Source organism: Taurulus bubalis (genome assembly GCF_910589615.1).
Source record: "Taurulus bubalis genome assembly, chromosome: 2".
Classification (NCBI taxonomy): domain Eukaryota; kingdom Metazoa; phylum Chordata; class Actinopteri; order Perciformes; family Cottidae; genus Taurulus; species Taurulus bubalis.
In genome coordinates, this window is record NC_136590.1 from 22,265,123 (window position 1) to 22,284,654 (window position 19,532).

Genomic DNA, 19,532 nt, shown 5'->3' on the forward strand with positions numbered 1-19,532 from the left:
CCTTGCACTGATCAATTAGGAGATTTGGTTTTGTTGTTTTGACCAGTGGAAACATTTATTTTACTACTTTGTCTATTTGCATCTGAAGACTTCTCCTAAATTCACCAAAAGTTACCACTAGATAATGCCTCATTTGCAAATTTAAACATAACATTTCAGAAAACTTGTAATACAGAAAATAATTGTCTTAATGTCAGTAATGAACTGGTGAAGTTTCATGTTGATATCTATTGGTACATTTAAAAAAAAAATCTAATTGACTTCAAAATTGAGTCTTCAAAATGTCTGTAACGGCTGGTTTCTCTAATTTAGTTCTTTTCTCAGACTCTGATCCATAAATCTCCACTTCAGCATCTCTTACATCCACCAAACTTTACACTTTCATTGCTCTCTTTATTCTGAAGGTTTCTATATAAGGGTTTGTTCATATGTCCTTCATAATCTGGTTCATACAAGATTGTATTACTGTTGACGGTATTATCTGATTTATCTGATTTATGGAGTGATACAAAGAGATATCTATAATTCTCTCTGTAAAATCATTTGACTCTAATATGTCAACAAAATGAAACAAGAGTTTTATGCAATGTTCAAATCTGTGTTCTGGAAATGTATGCAAACAAGTACATGTTTGCATATTTAAACATAACATTTCAGGACAGTTTTATGTTGATTTCTATTCATTTTAAACCTTTAATTTCTCCATATGCGTTTGCTTGGTTTGCTGCTGCATGCTGACTCCTCCGTGTCTCGTGAACGTGTTCGTTATGTCGCTGCTGACAGAGATGTGTTAATTGGTGCTGGCTTCCTGCCATATTTAGAGTTGGCTGTAAAGGACCCAAACACAAACAGGGACCCGGGTCAATGTGTTTTTTTTACGACCACATTGGGAGAAAACAGGGAGGATGAACATTTGTGTATAGAAAAATCTTCTCTTCTCTCTGTGAATGGAGCGTTTTCATACATTCTGTGTGTGGACATGTACTATATACCAAAAGTCCTTCCTTCCCGCTGCTGTCAGGGTGCACAGCAAGCTGAGCTCAAAGTAGACCACAAAACACTTGTAACACTTTAATCACGTTGACCACTTTAATTACGTTCCTCTGGTGCAATATAAATACATTTAAATACTTTCTATATACTTTTTTTGTATTCCGTCTGTATATTTAATATTGCTATGTATTTTTCTTTTCTGTTTTTATTACTGTTTATTTATATTACTTGATTTTTTTATTTACTTTGTGTTTCTTGTGTGCACTGCTGCTGTAATCCTGCAATTTCCCCACTGCGGGACTAATAAAGGATTATCTTTTTTTATATTCTCTCTCTCTCTATATATATATATATATATATATATACACACACACACACACACACACACACACACACACACACACACACACACACACACAGTGTGTATATATAGTGGCATAAAGGTGCATGTACCGTTCAAGTTGGAGATCACATTAATTAATTGTGAGGCGAAGACTGGGTGACCCATTTTATGGCGGTAGCAGTTGAACTGAGAAGAGCAAAGGGGGGGTGGGGTTCTTCTTCATGTTGCATCCAGACACGTTGACTTTACTGTCTTTAAGGTGTCCCGGCAGATTGTTGTGGTTCCCTCAGTTATTTTATAACCCTTCTTTTGTCTCTGCACTCACAATAAATGCAAATTGGGGAAGTGAAAGGTTAGGGTGTACTTTCAAGTGAAGTTCAGCTTCTGGCCTTTTGTGAGACAGAGAGTCTTTGTGCTGATATTCAAATCAAGATTGGGGAAAAAAAGAAAGAGCGCCATTGTCTCGTGATCAAAGCCAATCACAAAATACGCATCGGTCGATTTTAAAGCTGATCGATTTGGAGACTTTGACTTTTTTTTTGGTCTTGAAAACACATCTTGAAAATCCCTCCAGGCATTGGGTTTCATGCACCGGTCAGTTTAGATTATTTTGATCTATTTTGCTTCCACGTCTTCTTTCAGACGAGTGGAAAGATTTATTTTACTACTTTGTCTATTTACGTTTGTAGATTTCTCTCAAATGCACCAACATTTACCGTTAGATAATGCCTTCATATTTAAACATAACATTTCAGGAAAGTTATAACACAAAATAATTGTCTTAATGTAGGGAGTCAACTAGAGAAACTCCATGGTGGTGTGTGTGTATATATATCACCTATTCACCCTTAGAATCATCTGACTATAGGAAGAAGACTCTCAAGGAAAGTTTAGTTTTTAATTCCCCTTTAATCTCTCAGAAATCAGAAAGTTTCCCTTCTTTCCTTTTTCCATCATTACTTTCTTCCTCATTTGGTCCTCATTTTTTTTTACATCCTCTCCTCCTCTTCATCTTGTTCTGGGTCTAATCTGAGCAAAACCGTGAAAAGAGGGCGAGGAGAGGAGAAACGGAAGAAGGGTGGAAACAAGTGGAGGAGTAGAAAATGAAAGCCGACGAGAGGGCGAGGTGGGAAGATATCAGGGTGTGGCTGATGAGAGGAGAGAGAGATGCTGGAGGGGGCGAGAGAGAAAGGTGAGAAAGGGTTGGAGAGAGAGAGAAATAAAGGGAGGGAGAGGAGGCTGATTGAAAGATGAACGGACTGGGAGGGAAAGGGAGTTGGTGGTAGGTGGGGAACGAGTGGAAAAAACATGGAGTCAGCTGATAGCTCCCAGTTTCCATGGCAACGATAGGCCTTTCTCTCTCTCTCTCTCTCTCTCTCTCTCTCTCTCTCTCTCTCTCTCTCTCTCTCTCTCTCTCTCTGTCTCATCTGTTCCCTCACTTCTTTCACACTTTTTTTGTGGCTGTCTCTATAATCACATTACTGCCCTGCTTCCTTCTTCGCCTGCTGATCCTCCTTCTCTCCCCCGGTCTCCTCCCATGTCTCCCCCTTCTCTCCTTTCCTCACCCATTTGTCGAGCGTTCTGTATCTGTTTGTTTGCTGTGTGTCGTAAACGGCTCCCTCTCTTCTTTCCTTAAACTCCTTCCCCTTCCTCTCCCCTTTCCTTAAACTCCTTACCCTCCCTCTCTCCTTTCCTTTTACCAAGTTATGTGCAGGTTGTATCTATTGTTTATATAAAGATAAGTTACATTAGAAGGCACAAGTCAGGGTGCTTTTGGAATTGTCAGGGCGGTCACTTTCTATCTTCTTAATAAATCGTCCTAAAACATCCTGCTGTAAGCTCCCTGTAACGGGGTTATTTGCATGTTTAATGATCGTATGATGGTGTTTACCAGCCGTGCCTCCAGCCGAACTGTGTGACCCGATTTTAAGAAAGGGCGTAGCAAAGCCTCCCTCCCTCTCCTCCTCACCCAGAGCTGGACGGACTCCAACTCCTGGACCTCCTTCCCGCCCTCTTTCTCTCACTCTCTCACTCCATTTCTACCCTCTCTTTTTTCTTTACTCTCTCTCTTAATCAGTACCAGTCTCTCTCCATACCCGGAGTCCCACACAGCAGCCATTGTTCTAGCTACATGGCAGCTGAGCCTTCGGCGGCTGCAGAGGCGAGGAGGCTGAGCAAACTAGGGCGTTGTGCGAAAAAAAGAAAGAAGGCCTGATGCAAGTTGCATGAAAGCATCGACGCGGGAGTTAAAGAGTTCTTCAAAAGCAAACTTTGCAAACTGATCTTCAGTTCAACGATGTTCGATGTGTTGAGTCGTAATTTTCTCACCTTTTTTATTGCTCAATATTCCTCAACTGAGAAACCAAGAAACGCAGCGGGACTCAAAATGTTAAGTCATGGCTCTAAATACTACAATACCCATGAGCATCAGCAGCGGTTTCAGTGGAGGAAACTCCAATGTCGTGAGATCAAAGCTGGGAATCAGAGCTGGAGCACATTCAAGATGTTGGATCAGAGGAAGTGTGATCTTTAGCATTCTCTGGCTGGGAGCTGCACATGGAGCATACTGTGAGGAGCAAAAATGCATCCTTCTATCAGGCTTCTATCTGCAGGCTTCTATCTTTGAGATTTTAACAATCAAGCATTCAGTCGATCAAGTCGTATTGATATAGAACTTTTGCTGACGAATCAAATGTAATTCAAAGTGCTTTACAAATGATTGACAATATAAAAACAAGAAGATGACGAGGAGACCAATGCAAAACAAGTTTAAAAAAACCTCAAATTGATCATGGCAAAACAAACAAAACAAAAAGTACAATTAGAGCGAAATAAAAAAAGAAATACAAAATGTGTATTACTAAATACTAAAACCACAGCATAAGAACACATAAAAAGTCAAACTTAAAGATACACACTATAGATACAAAAAATAACAAATAAGTCATGAAACACCACATGAAAGTCAGACTGAATAGATGGATTTTTTTTAAGAGCTAAAATAGATAGTTTTTTTTTTTTTTGTCCGAAAATTAGGAAGTGTGATCGTTCTGGAGCACCTGAAGTATCTTCCTCCTACTTTACACCTCTTTATGAATGTATGTGTGTATATATGTATATATATATATATATATATATATATATATATATATATATATATATATATATATATATATATATATATATATATATATATATATATATATATATATATGAATATGTGTTGGCAATACATCAATTGCCACAGTGAAGGCAGAGGCGTGTCCTGCTCGATCTTCACCGCTCACGAGAGACAAGAATAATGAAATTATTTGTGTTATGGTGGTTTGTGGGGCTCCTGCTGGCTTCCCAAAACAATCAAGCAACATGTGTTATCTTGGCATGCTTCACTTCACCGTGATTACATCAGTCTAATGAAGACGTCAGTTTGCCAGCGAAATTAAATGCTGTCCTTTTAAGAAGGAGAATGAGGAGTTGCCAACCGGTTCCTGCAACGTGTCCTCATACAATGATTCCTATATCTTTCGTAAAACTCCTACATTTTTCGTGGGTTTTCCTTCAAAAGTCAAGCGACCAGTGTCAATTTCCGCTTGGATGAGATCAATTGAAGACCTGTTGAGTTTCAGAGAATCACACTGACGTATTTGCTCTTCAATATTTGTCATTTTTGATTCCTAAACTCTCTGTTTTCTCTCCTCCTCCTCCAGCGGGCCGATGTCGCTGACAACTGCTTGCAGCCGACGGACCTCAAGATAAAGACAGAGCCGGTTTGCAAGACGGAGCCCTCCTCGCCGGAGCCTTGCCCGGCCGAGGACCAGACGGAGCCCGTCGACCTGTCGCTTAACAAGCCGCGCTCCTCTTCGTACCCGGCCTCCACGACAGGCACCACGGTCAACCCCGCGCCCAGCGGGCTCATGACCCTGTCCGGCCTGTCGGCGACCCCGATCCCCACGACAATGCAGTCGATAGGCTCCATGGTAACAACAAATTACCCCCATTGGTACGCTGGACGTATAGAGGGTGAATGAAGGCCACTGATCATATCTCGTGCCTCCTCCTCCTCCCCTCTAGGTCCTCTCTCCGGGCTCCATCTTGGCCACTCAGGGCGCCGGGGGCCAGCAGATCCTCCACGTCATCCACACGATCCCCTCGGTCAGCATGCCCAGCAAGGTGGGCCAGCTCCAGACAATCCCCGTGGTGGTGCAGTCGCTGCCCGTGGTCTACACCACTATGTCTACCGACGGCATCGCCACGGCCGCCATTACGGTGCCGCTCATAGGCAGCGACGGGCGCTCAGAAGGATCTGGTGAGTGGCGCGATGGAAACTTCCAGTAAGATACTGTAGGTTAGATTCCTCAGCAGGTAGAATTATCGCTGGTAGGCTGGGGTTGGTATTTAAGCTCCATGTTGCATGACTGTTGCATTGAACTGTGGGTAAATGCATAATCATTAGGACCAGCTGTGCACAGAGCGTCAGGAGAGATACTTTAGCTTTAAAGGTTTATCTGCTTTCTTTGTTTTGGGTTGCTGTGGCATAGTTTGGTTGTTATACCGTAGTTTAACAGACAGACAGACAGACAGACACACAAACACACATAGACACACACACTTCTCTTCTATTAGAAATACACGTTTCTTTGCGGTAGAAATATGCCTTTGTCGCTACGTGCATTTACAGAATAATTACATCAATCGTCAACACAAAATGTTTTGATTGGATGTATTTTAATCCATCACCACAACAACATTTGTGCTTCAGTTGTGTTGTTTTTTTGCCATCTGTCTGACTCATTCTGTGTCAAATCTGCATTAATGGATGACAGTAGTAATACTTGTGCTACTTGCATTATTACGACAAAAATGTAAAAAGATCCAAAATGGAATCGACTCTGACGGAGAGGATGCTGAGGTTACTTTCTCTATAAACCCACACACCAGCAGAGAAGTCATGTTCTGCTTTTACTCCCCCTGACTTCTCTTTCTGTCAAGTGATGACACGTCTCCTCTGTGACCCACAGTTCCAGCTACTTATAGAGAATATTTAAAAATACGTTTTCCAGGAGCGGTCGACTGTTGTCTATCCGGGATATATACGTTATATTTTGTGTGTCTTGCGTCCTTGACGCGCTGCTCCACGGTGCCTCATGTGTCAGATGTGCATCTGCTACTACTCCTACTACTACTATTACTACGACTATTACTACGACTACTACTACGACTACGACTACGACTACAACTACAACTACGACGACGACGACTACGATGACTACAACTACTACTACTACTACTACTACTACTACTACTACTACTACTACGACTAAAACTACTACCACTACGACTACTACGACGACTACAACTACGACCACTATGACTACTACGACTAATAAAAAAACCTTAATTCCTACTTTTTGACCAGAGGAGTGAATTTCCAAATTAATTAAATATCAACATTTCAATTGCTAGAAATAAGATATTGTTTGAGAATCTCTCAACCCTGAAAGACGGGACACGCTCCTCTTGTTTGGGAGCGAGGCAGCGTTAGGTATATATATTTTTATAATGAAATAAGGAACAGGTGAAGCACTTGTGTTTCACGCTACGGCCTCAAACGTGTGCAACGCTCTGGTTCTGAAGCTCTAGCAGTAGCTGTCAGTTCAGTGCGTCTCTCCAGGGAGTCGGTTGTGTGTTTTTGCTTTCGCAATATGTTCGACTTTCCATCTCGTCTTTGTCATTCGGGAAAGGTCTCCGCATGAGCCGGATGATTGATATTCTCTTCTAAATGTGGAAACTTGTCGAAATGTTCCACATGTTGAAGTAAAAATGTTCCTAACAGACGTCTCGACAGCTGATTCAAGCCTCTAGATGACTCGTAAAGCTAAATGGGAGCTTTCGTTGTTCTTATTTTACACAGAACGACCGATCATCCGTCGTTCCAATGCTGAGATTAAGCTCTGATGTGTGAAAAGGTGATCAATACTGAAGAAGCAGTGAGTTCACGATGTCATCGTGTCAAGAAACACCAGTCGATTGACGTTAAGCAAACGGCGAGGTTAAATGAGGTGGAATCCATCCCTGAGTAAACAATAGGGGAAGCTCCACATTTGCTCAAGCGAGCTGGTATAAGAGGCCGCCGCCCCTCTTTTGACAGACAGTCAGTTTCGTTCACCTGGGATTCAAACCAGCATGTGCCGTTCAAAACATGTGACAGATCGCTGTTATAATTTAAACTTTTGACTTTCTTCACTTTGTCTACAATAACTATATATATATTTAATTTCCCACCATGCATTTAAAAAAAAAAGGTTTTAATAATTCCGTAAACTCCTTAGAATGACAAAGCGATTATAACGTTTCACTAAAACATTACAAAAACATTTCATTACTCTGTGGGATGATGGGAAGGGACCGAATAATACAATTAAAAATAAGTTTAAACATCTTGTTGCGGATTCGTTAGAGATCATGGACAATAGGGCCTGGTATTCATATCGTGGTCATATGAGCTGTAATGTCACCATGAATCTAAGAGAGAACAATGTTTTCTGAAATGTAATGTTTAAACATGAAATTTTGACATTAGGAAACGGTAACATTCGGTAAATTTAGGAGAAATCTACAGATGCAAATTGACACAATCAGCTCCTCCACAATGAAATAAATCCTTCCACTAGTCTGAAAGAAGTCGTGCTGTGGAAGCAAAACAATCTGTAGTTTTTCCCCTCACGGCTGAGCTCCAGGGACATTCCTCGTGTCGGTGGCTGTGAATATCAGCAGGCGGTAACCGTGATGTCGGTGCTCGAGAGTGACTAATGGCAGCGTCTCTCACCACTTTGCACCTGTGACCACACCCAACAGTGCTGACACACTCTGCAGCCACGCGGACACAAAAAAAAAGATCTTCATCCACCGCAAACCTCCGTTAGCTCTCTTGTCAATTTGATCGCCTTTTCTTTATTTATTGGATTTGTCCATCAAGAAACAGGAGCAGTGAGGATCAGACGGCTTTAAACACGCTGAGAGGAAGGATGAGGAGGAAGAGGAGAGGCCGCAGGGGTTGAGAGGAGATTGGCTGCTTTGCGTTTGAAAAACTAGCTGTGGTGGTGTTGGTGGTGGGGGGTACTAATTGTCCAGAGACAAAGACCACTTATTTTGCCGTGTGACCCTCTCCATACCAACTCCACCCAAATTCCACCCCTGCAACACCCCCCTCCCCATCTTACCCTTCTCGCTGCTCTGCAGGCTGTGTGGACTTTGAACTGTGTGGCTGCCACATTCCTGCAGAGAGACCAAGAGGGGGAGGGTGGAGGGGGATTTCATGAGAGAGAGAGAGAGAGAGAGAGAGAGAGAGAGAGAGAGAGAGAGAGAGAGAGAGAGAGAGAGAGAGAGAGAGAGAGAGAGAGAGAGAGAGAGATGGGCGGGGCTACGTGCTAAAACTAATAAGCTTTGGTCTCAAGACTAAATCTCCGACATCTGCAGAGTACATGCTGGTTTAACTGGTGAACACGTAGCTGTGCTCGTAAAGAGCCTTCAATCAATGTTAAATAGGGCAGATTCATCAGTTCATTATCGACGCCAATCATTTACGTCAGGTACCGAGAGTCACCACTTAAACACCTGTTGTGATCCTTGTCTCTGTTGGATCGATTCTGACAACCAAACATAACATTTTTTTTTATTACATGTTTAAAGCTTGTTAACTCGTCTGGATGACCTGTTCCTTTTACAACGTGCACGTGCATATTTTTGTATTTAATTAATTTTTAATGACACCCGCCGTGAAAGGGTCTTCATAAAACAATCAATAGTGATTAATCTCTTAAATGCACACACACACACACAAACAGTAATTTATTACGACAGCTTTCAATATAAAGTTGTGTGAACCTCTGATCTCGCAGGACAACGGGCTCTCTCTGCACAAGTGAGGGGGACATTAATTTAAATTTACCCAGCATTTACCAACAGCCAGCGGAGGCTTGAATTGCTAATTTGCATCATTTTACAAGTCCTGCAGAATATCTTTAATGAAGATATTTATTTAATTCAGTGAAGACTGAAACACAACGACGTAGAAACGAGAAGACACGTGGAGAATTCCAGCATGGGGTACGGCCACAAATGTGAGCCGTCAACTCTGCGGCCTAACGGGCCACGCCTAAACACACACATACACACACACACACAGACACACAGACACACACACACACACACACACACACACACACACACACACACACACACACACACACACACACACACAGACACATGGAGCTAGGCTTTGTCTTGCTAACTTGCTGGTTTCCAGGCATCTCTGTGAAGTTATTAACCCCCTGCTGTTTCCTCCTCTCATCTTCTCCCTCTATTCTCTCCCTTCTTCCATTTCCTAATTCCATTCACTGCTTTATCTCTTTTCTCATGTTCAATCTCTTCCCATCCTATCCCCCGACTTTCAATTGTTTCTTTCTTCTATTTTCCTCTCTTCATATTTGACCCATTGTCTCCCCTCCTTTCTGTCCGTCCTCTGTGCAGTTCGCATCAAGCCGGGTTCGACGTCCCCGGTGGAGTACCAGAGCGACAGCGACGCAGAGAGCGGCACAGAGTCCGGGTCGGCCTCCCTCAGTGCCCAGAGCCTCGACGCCGGGTGAGTGACGCCTTCTGACCGCTGTTGGCTCAGCATGGGGCTCTGCATCAAGAGCAAGTCATTACAAATGATGATACACTTTATTTGTGGAGCACCTTTCGTGCAAGAAATGCTGCACAAAGACAAAAAGAAGATGAACGTTGAGATAAATAACAGACATCCCAATTTCAATAAGCATTTTTCAGCCTTCTCAGAACGTCTGTAAACTCTATGCAGGTTGCATCTGTATCTTTAAGTATGAAAACTGCCCCAGAAAAAAATTGCAGTTGGTTGATTAACACCGTTTTGTGTGGTTTGACATCAAAATATTAATTTGTTCAGTTCGGTTTGAGGCTAATTTCTTATATTTATCAGGTCGAGCCTCTGTTTGCGAAATCAAACTGCTGCTTCGACCTTTGCTCAAAGGTCATATCTACCAAATAACAGACAACAGCTGTGTCCTTCAGATTAATGCAGTTCCACACATGGGCACAGGTTGGCAGTACTGTGCAGTAAACGGCGGCACGAGATCATTAAAAGAGCAGAAGAAGGAGAAGGCGACTGGCAGTTGTTACATTTCTGTTTCTACTCGGGTATAACAACATAGTTTCAGAGGTGTTAGTGGATTTTTGGAAAAGGCCAGGCTAGCTGCTTGCCCCTGCTTCCAGTCTTTATGCTAAGCTACGTTAAGGGGACAGCTACCTCTCTTGCATGAGAGCAAAACACACAGACCTTATAGTTGTTCAGCCTCTTTTTGTTGTGGTCTTGTGTCTCTTTGTGGTTGTTTTCTGTCTCTTTGTGGTTGTTTTGTGTCTCTTTGTGGTTGTCTAGTTTCTATTTGTGGTTGTTTTGTGTCTCTTTGTGGTTGTCTAGTTTCTATTTGTGGTTATTTTGTGTCTCTTTGTGCTTGTCTTGTGTCTCTTTGTGGTCGTGTTGTGTCTCTTTGTGCTTGTCTTGTGTGTTTTTGTGGTCGTTTTGTGTCTCTGTGCTTGTCTTGTGTCTCTTTGTGGTTGTTTAGTGTTTCTTTATGCTTGATTTGTGTCTCTTTGTGGAATGTTTTGTGTCTCTTTGTTATTGTCTTGTGTTTCTTCCTGGTCGGTACGTGTCTCTTTAAGTGACAGATGAAGACAAGGGGGCCCCCTCTTGGTGTGTGTCTCGTAGGCTCAGTAAACCATTCATGCCTGTAGCTAACACACAGACATGAGACTGGTATCACATGTGTCATCTTACTCCCAGAAAGAAGGCAGAAGAGCCAATTCCACCCCCCCAAAAAAACTATTCCGACAATGTTGCTCGTTTGTAAGGAAACGCCACAGTCGGAGCTGGATTCCGTGTCAGCGGTCCATCATCAATCAGACGTCTGTAGAACTGTTGACATCAACGCCATAAAGCATGTGTGATGTCATCTTAGTGTGAAGTGCGTGATGGGAGTCGACAGAGTCAGCGGGGGATAGAGTGAGAGGCACTAATGCGCAGCGGGGTTTATGGGAAATGCGGTCTTTGTGTGGATCACCTCCCTCCCCTGCAGCCCAATTACATTACTGCAGCGCTGCCATGACTGGACACCTATATAACCTTATGTAGCCCTCTGTGCAGCAGGACACACTGGTGTGTGTGTGTGTGTGTGTCCATGTGCTAATTTAGCTCAAGTGGACATTTAAAAAGGTTGTTACTTGTAAGGCTGTGTGTGTGTGTGTGTGTGTGTGTGTGTGTGTGCGTGTGTGTGTGCGTGCGTGCGTGCGCGTGCGTGCGTGCGCGTGCGCGCGTGCGTGCGTGCGTGCGTGCGTGCGTGTGCGTGTGAGAGAGTAAATCAGGACAGAGCTGCTGGCACACCCAGTAGGCGAGGCTACCCGGCTGCAACTGAAATTCAGGGTGTGGACATAGACGGTTAGCTGAGTGCTCTAATCTTGTGTGTGTGTGTGTGTGTGTGTGTGTGTGTGAGGGACACACTCAGAGAGAGAATGTTAAATAGAAACAAAGTGTTTGTGGGTATTTGTTCTTTCTGAGGACGATTGTTTGTGTGTGTGTGTTGCTGGGCAGGGCTGTCTTACAACTGGGGTGTAAACATGATTTCGTAATGCAGTTTGCCGTCACACCTCTTTGTAAAATTGCAAGGGAGAAACAAGAGAGGCTTTTGCTTTTATTTTAACCAACTTTATTTACACCATCAAATGATTAACAAACAAAAAATCTCAGTACAGAAAACTACAGTCACTGACATCAGAATATTATTTTGATGTAAGAGAGAAAGAGAGAGAAGGGCAGGAGGAGGATGAAATAAAGAGAAAATAATGGATGGATGAGTAAAACATGGAAGGGTGAAAATGAAGAAAGCTGCTGTGCAGCGGTGTTGAACATAACTCTCTGACGCCCCCCAGTGGCCTCCAACATCCCTTTCAAATAAACCTGATGAGAGTCATATTAATACTAATAAACGTAAATATACTATATATAAGAGACATTTAACAATTTTCTGCTCTGCTACTTCAGCCGATGTCTCATCGTCCATTTACATTATTGAAGTATTACAAGTGTGATTGAACAAAAGGTCAAAGAGATGGTTTCTGTCTTTGAATGTTGTCTCCTTCACTCACTCCTTTTTCCTTTTCCCTTCCTTCAGGTCGGTCATGGACCTGGAGCCCGTCGACCCAGATTCTCCAGACGTCAAGAGGAGGAGGATCCACATGTGTGATTACGATGGCTGTAAAAAAGTTTACACCAAGAGTTCCCACCTCAAAGCCCACAGGAGGATACACACAGGTGAGACCGACACAGGTTTAATAACAGGTTTAAAAGGAGCTGCTCAGCCCACGTAACAAAACCTGGAAAAGTCCGATTTATTCTCAGTTTTCGAAAAAACAAATGAACCCAGAAAGTTTCAGAAAAATTCTTGGGAATTAGCTTCACAAATGTCTGATTCAGTTTGGATTGAGTGAAAAAAAAACTTGATTGGTGAAACGTTCCTTTAATGTGCGAGCATCAGACCCCGACCCTTTATTCTTTTACATCGTCAACACAAAAAATGGTCATGGTCGTATAAATTTGCCTCAGGCTTAAAAAGAAGTCTTTGAAATTATTATGAACCCTGTTCCATGAAACTTTAACAAATAAGAATAAATATGACACAAGTAGCTTGGTTCATTGTATTGAGGTCAGTCTGTTTAAAGCTACATAAATTAGTTTTTTATTAATAAAGACGTGAAATCTGCAGAATATTCTAGTGAGGATATTCTCTGAACAGTTTGTGTATATTTTTATAAAAACACTTATTTGCATATGAAGCAGAGATACCAATATTACTGCGCTAAGTTGGGAATTCTGCGAAATGTAGCAAATATCCAACTCAAGGAGGATGACGCGGGTGGAGAGAATCACTCGACTCACCAGAATCCCAACGTTCCTCTTCCCTCCCTCCTGTTGCTTCACCCTTTCCTCTCCCCTTAACTCTTCTCCTTGTCTCCTGCCTCCTCCAGGAGAGAAACCTTACCAGTGCACCTGGGAGGGCTGCACCTGGCGCTTCGCCCGCTCCGACGAGCTGACCCGGCATTTCCGCAAGCACACCGGAATCAAACCTTTCCGCTGCACTGAGTGCGACCGTTCCTTCTCCCGGTCCGACCACCTCTCCCTGCACCGCCGCCGCCACGTCATGATGTGAACTCTGCTACTCTCTTACCCTTTGAAATCCCCTCACAGCACATCTTGTACCAGTGACCCCCCCCCCCCCCCCCCCACCACCACCTGCAGCCGATTTAAAAAAAAAAAAAAAGTCACCGTACCTCCTTCATCATTCTCCTCCTCTTCATCTTGAAATCACAGACATATCAGGAGTGTGTGTGTGTGTGTGTCTGTCTGTCTGTCTGTGTGTGTGCGCGCAGTAGTAGAGGTTTGGGGATTTTCACTGTGTGTGTTTCAACACATCATCATCGCCGTCCGTCCAACATCCCTCCCTCCTCCCATCAACTCCAGCTGTCACACTAGACATCTCCTCCCCATACAGAGAAGGATGGAATGAAGGTCCCTCCCTCCATCCCTCATCCATCATATGCATCCATCCGAAGGCGAGGAGGAAGAGGAGGAGTGGCAGAAGGTGGGACGTCGCTTCATCTGCCCAAACTTCATTCTGTTCGTATCTAGAGCAAATACAAGCCAAAATGTCACATTTGATGGATTTTTGGAAGCAAAGGTGACTCCAGATAACGCCTCAAAAAGCCCCGACTCACCACAAGAACCATCTCCGGGAACCTTTTTAGGAACAATAACTTTGCCTTTTCTTTCACTTGAGGAACTGTGGCAAAATGATTGATCTGAATCGGGAGCTATCTGATCAAAGAATAGTGAATTAAGACAACAAAAGTTTTGATCCGCGGTCGGTGCTATGGACACAAAAACAAGTATTAAAATAAAATTTCCTAATCCTCGACCCAGAGTTCCCCAAAAAAAACGGCCCTGCTCAGGGGGAGCGGAACATCACAGTCCACCAACATAGATCAAACCCATGATGAAACGATGATAATGGTTTGGTTTCGTCACATGCAAAACACATCGTTGAGTTTTCCAGTGCAAAAGATACTCTCAGTTCCTGAGAGAAACCGTTTTATATGGAAAAAAGGGTCTAAAACCAACCAAAACTCAGCTTAATATACTTTTTTTTGGGATACATTTCTTGAAAGTCAAGGCTTCCCGTCACGGCAACTGAATTGACGTCAAACAGATATTGCCTCTTTGCTTTGGTTGCTGCCCCTCCCCTCCCCTCTCCTGGTATAGGGAGCTACAAGACTGTGAACTTTATAAAGATTCATTTTGTTTTCATTGTATCAATCAAATTATTGTTGTTTGCGTGCCCCCGCTCCCCACACCTTCCCGATTGCTCCTCGATTACAGTATTTGCTTTGTATTGTCGTTGCTGTCGTTTTTGATGAAATATGGCCTTCAGTCTTTATTTTATTTTTCCTTCTTCCTTCTTAACGGCATCCTTTATAAAAAAAAAAGACAGATACAATATCAATCCCTTTGTTGTGTTCTGAGGCTGTGAAAGAGACAAAGACGACACAAATAGTAAAGTAAAAACTCTCGCGCAGGGATTAGAGGAGCTTTTCTGTGTGTGTGTGTGTGTGTGTGTGTGTGTGTGTGTGTGTGTGTGTGTGTGTGTGTGTGTGTGTGTGAGAGAGAGAGAGAGAGAGTGTGCATGTCTTGAGACAAACACATTAAGATTTTTACGTGTGTGTGTGTGTTCCGGGCACTTGTTCTTTTACCTCTTGCCCGTCGAGCCTTAATAACTGAAGTCGATCTGTAAGGGCCAAACCAGAACCACCGGCCGACGGCGCCCCGGTCCCCGATGAGCTCGAGCACCGGGTCTTTGTAGCGTTGGCTTGTTTTGTCGCATTGCCCTCTGTAGAAAAGGACGTAGCATTACTTGAACGCTCGCTTCCAAACCCAAACCAGGAAGTAAAAAAAAGAACTGGCACATTTGAGATGAAACTCGCTGTCTCAGGCAGGAAATCCTGGGCACAAAAACACAAAGAGGGCAGATTTACAGCTTTTTGATTGTTTGACAAGCATAATGAAAGAATAATAAAAAAGTGAAGGAAAATGATGGAAATATGGTCTTAATATTGAGAAGTCGTGGCGGCAGAAAGCACAGCGAACGCCTCCCTTTAGCCGCCACGCTGACAAACAACCAACGATGTTTAAAAAAAAAGCGAGTATTTGCACGAGGAGCCAACATGGCCGTCTGTCGGTGGTTCGGGGAGAAACCAGGCACTGTGTGCGTCGGTGCCTGCGATTTTAAAACCACGGGGAAACTTAAGCGCTCTCCTCACTAACATTTCGACCAGGGGGGGGTCTAGGAAGTCCATTCTCTCTCAGCTGAGTTCGTCTTTCAGGACTTGATTTAACGCCTCAACAAACTAATTCCCTGTGAAGTTGTTTTGTTGTCTCCTAGAACCTCGTTGGCAACATTCCCCCCATAATAGCTATGCTGTGCTGAAAGGTGCACTCGGTTGGAGCAGTTGAGCCCCTCCGCCTAAATCCCTAATGCTGCGTTCACACCAAACACGTTGCGAATTTGACGCGCGAGTAGATTACATGCAAAGTCAATGCACGAATGATGCGAATATCCGCCGGGCGGCGCGAATGACGAGAATAGCGCGAATAATTTGCCTCATTTGCTTCAGTTGACATTTTTCAACTTGAGCGAAAAATTTGCGTGGCGCAAGCCAATCAGCGTTAAGAAGCTCTGCCCGTCATCACCGCCGTCCTGCCGTTGCTGAATCATACTGTTGCTGGTCCGCCTGAAGTAGCGCTGGTTGCGGCCGTCATTCAGACGCTGTTGTGGGACTACGGGTAATATTATGAACCCAGACACAATGGAGTTTGATGTTCTGACATATGTGGAGTTTACACAACAAGTATAAAGCAGAACTAGTGGTTATTTCCAAGGTGGATGGCGGAAACGGTAACCGTTTTTACGGAGAAAAGCCACGCCCCCCTTTCAGGCGTGAGTAACATTCACGACGTGTTTGGTGTGAACGCAGCCATTACCCTCCAACCCGAACGTGGGTCGGCTTTTTGTTTCCTTCAGCTCCTCTTCTGGGCTGAACTTGATTATGCAACATAACGCAGACCTTGCTCCAGGCGCTCTTCTCAACCTTCCGGATGCGTAAACGCCTGGACGGAAGCCTCAGAGATCACTTTCAGAACAGAATGAGTTGTGACCGTGGGCTGAAAGCTCAAACAACTAAATCAAGGGGGTGGTGGGTCACAAACCTGATACCTTTTTAAGATTTGGCGTCAACCCATTCGGAGTCACCGTTGTTGTCATCATTTCAATAAGTGAGATGGACGTACAGGCTTCCTGCGGGCTGAGAGCTGAGAGCATGGCATGAGTTTTGGACACTGCAAAAAAAGACCCAGCAAAAGTCCCTAAATTTGTTTTTTAAATGGTTTTAAATATTGATTTTATGGACAAAATTCAGTGACTTTTTCGGAGGGAATTTAGTCCCTTTTTTTTGCAAAGCAAAGCTAAGTACAGTAAAGGCCCCGTTTCTCCTCCCTGCTTCGACAAAAAAAAAAAAACATCGTTACTAAGCACATCTTTCTAGAAGAGTATATGCATTTGATTGCAATCTTTCTTTCTTTTGTAAACTGTTGATAAAGACATTAAGGACAATGACAAATAATTAAGATAAATCCATGTACATAAATGTATATAATCAAAAAGTGCAGAGTAAATGTAACGGGTGAATTTCTATTTTTAACACTGACTAGATAATGTGAAAAAATCTTTCTTCTTCTGTTGATTTGATGAAATGTGCTCCATTATGTGTTGTTTCTTTTTCAAATCTAATAAGACTTTTGTTTCAAAGTTTCTTAAAAAGTAAAAGGAAAAAAGAAGAATTGGTCCCACTTGTGTTGTGCACACTTGTTGCATGGAGCGTAGCCTTCTTGTTTTCTACTAGTAACGTTGGTGAGCATGTCCGTGTGTTTGAGACTGTGGGGTTCCCTTAATATTGATGACCTGAGGGGGAAAAAACACATTGAAAATTATTAATTAAGGATCCATTTATCATTCAAAACAGAGCTTGATGTTTCTGCACTGGATCTCAATTAAAATATCACAAAAAAGGCAATGAAAATGTGAGATTTAGTGGGTTTTGGGTGAGCAACTTTTTTTTGTTTTACACTCAAGCTTCAGAAAATGTCAGGTCAGAAAAAAATGAATGTTTGTGCTTATTTTTTGATTTGATCGTCGGTTTTAAACTCGTATTTATTTTATAAACATATCCAACCTGCTAATAGAGTGCTGCAGGAACGAGTTCTAAAACCAGGAGATGAGTCAGCATTTTTACACTCCCGGTTCACTTGAAATAAAGTCTGTGTTTAACACGAGCTGAAGAGAGTTTAACGTTTAGTTCTCTGATTTATAAAACAGGTCAGTAAACCCCTACTGATGAATCTGTGTAAAGTGTAAAGGAGACGACTAAGCGTCCTCACTAGGACACTAGTCCTCCTTCAGTTTAGTGGAGGAGACGTAAAGTCATGTGCCCGTGGTGGAGTTCCTCTATAGACTAACATGAAGTCATGTGACCGTGGTGGAGCTCCTTTATAGCCTAGTGTTAGCTTCTTACTTTGCACTTCACACAGAAGCAGAGTTCATTTAGGATTATCTTGATGAACGTTTGTTCACCACAGAGATTATTTTTCTGCAATAATCCAAAATCATATGGAAGAATCCCATTGGCTCCTAGTGGAGGGAACTGGTATTGCTAACTTCCTGATCGTCCCTGCAGCAGCTATATTGTTTACTCACAGGAAACAACCCCCAGAAAAACAACGGAAACACGCATGTGGATTTCCTCCCATTTGGTATTCAGACACTGAAGGAAGTAAAAGTTTGACACAGAATGTTCAACGATGTTTGTATTTAATTCTACGGACCCCTTTATTTACCCCACGTAGCACACGTTTGGTTCCCTGTTTACCTGTTAATGATAATCGCTTTACAAGCACACTGATCAGCAGCAAAAATTAGGTATTTTCTACGCTGAGAGTTCTGCTGTCGGAGTCGTTGCAGGGAGACCGATGCACGTGTTTGTGTGTTTTTCCCCTGCTTTCTGTTGTTTTTTTGCGGTTTGTGCAAGCTTGTTTTTTTCCCTCGGTATTCTTCTAAATATTTTTGTTCATGTGTAAAGCGGGAATGTTGATGTGAGACGTTTGATCCCCACGGAGACGAGACGGGATCAGGTTCACGTCTCGACGGGAGACGTCGCCGACCGAGTCCGTCTGCGTGCGAGTGCCTCGACTCACCTCTGCAAATCAGAAATTTTAGGTATTTTCTATTGAATGCAGTAACTTATGGGCCAGTACTATATTTACTCAGTGCAATGCAGTTATCATTATAATAATACAATTATTAATAATATTTTTTTCTTTTTCTTTTGTATTTGTACAGAACAAATGTGTAAAGATCAGTGAGGAAAACGTGAGCTTTTTGATACTGTGACTCATAGTGTTTAAAAGTCAGTTTCTCCCTGTACAGTTGTGATTATTTGCCCCTTCCTCCCTTCTTCTTTTATAGAATAAAACATGTTTTTGGTGCAATTTAACACCTGGTGTCTGTGTTGTTTATTATATATTTGCCGGTGCTCTGTCCTAAAGTGTTTTTCTTTGGGAAGAATAAATACAGAAAAAAAAGCTCAACATTTTACAAATAAATGAATACCATTACATGTAACAAAACTATAAAGAAAATATTAATTCATAAAATGTGACAAATTAATATTTCTGATTTAATTTGCTTCATCTGTTTGTTAGTTTTGATCAATTCCTGTATTTGTCAACTATTTATTTTATTAACTTTAAGATGTATTTATTTATTCATTACTGTAAATATATTTTTAAGATCATTTAATAAATATTAAATTCCTGTTTTTATTTATAAAATATTTTTTTCATTGCACATTTACCCCTATTTATCTCCCCAAAATTATTTACTTCTGTAAAAAACAAACAATATATGCAATACATAATAGTTTAGTCCTGGCTGTCGTAGGCTGTTGTATTTGACTTCTTATCACA

At 42.4% G+C, this 19,532-nt stretch overlaps 1 protein-coding gene across 1 annotated transcript in view; it reads left to right on the forward strand.

Annotated features, from left to right (window-relative positions):
• Positions 1-13,611, forward strand: part of klf8 (Kruppel like factor 8) — a gene marked incomplete at both ends in the record, with an annotated part of 60,614 nt that extends 47,003 nt beyond the window's left edge. Inside the window, 5 exons of the mRNA XM_079214241.1 lie at positions 5,044-5,313; positions 5,408-5,642; positions 9,866-9,977; positions 12,577-12,716; positions 13,430-13,611. Of these exons, the coding sequence (XP_079070367.1) occupies positions 5,044-5,313; positions 5,408-5,642; positions 9,866-9,977; positions 12,577-12,716; positions 13,430-13,611 (939 nt within the window). The remainder of the gene's footprint in view (positions 1-5,043; positions 5,314-5,407; positions 5,643-9,865; positions 9,978-12,576; positions 12,717-13,429) is intronic.
• Between the last annotated feature and the right edge of the window lie 5,921 nt (positions 13,612-19,532).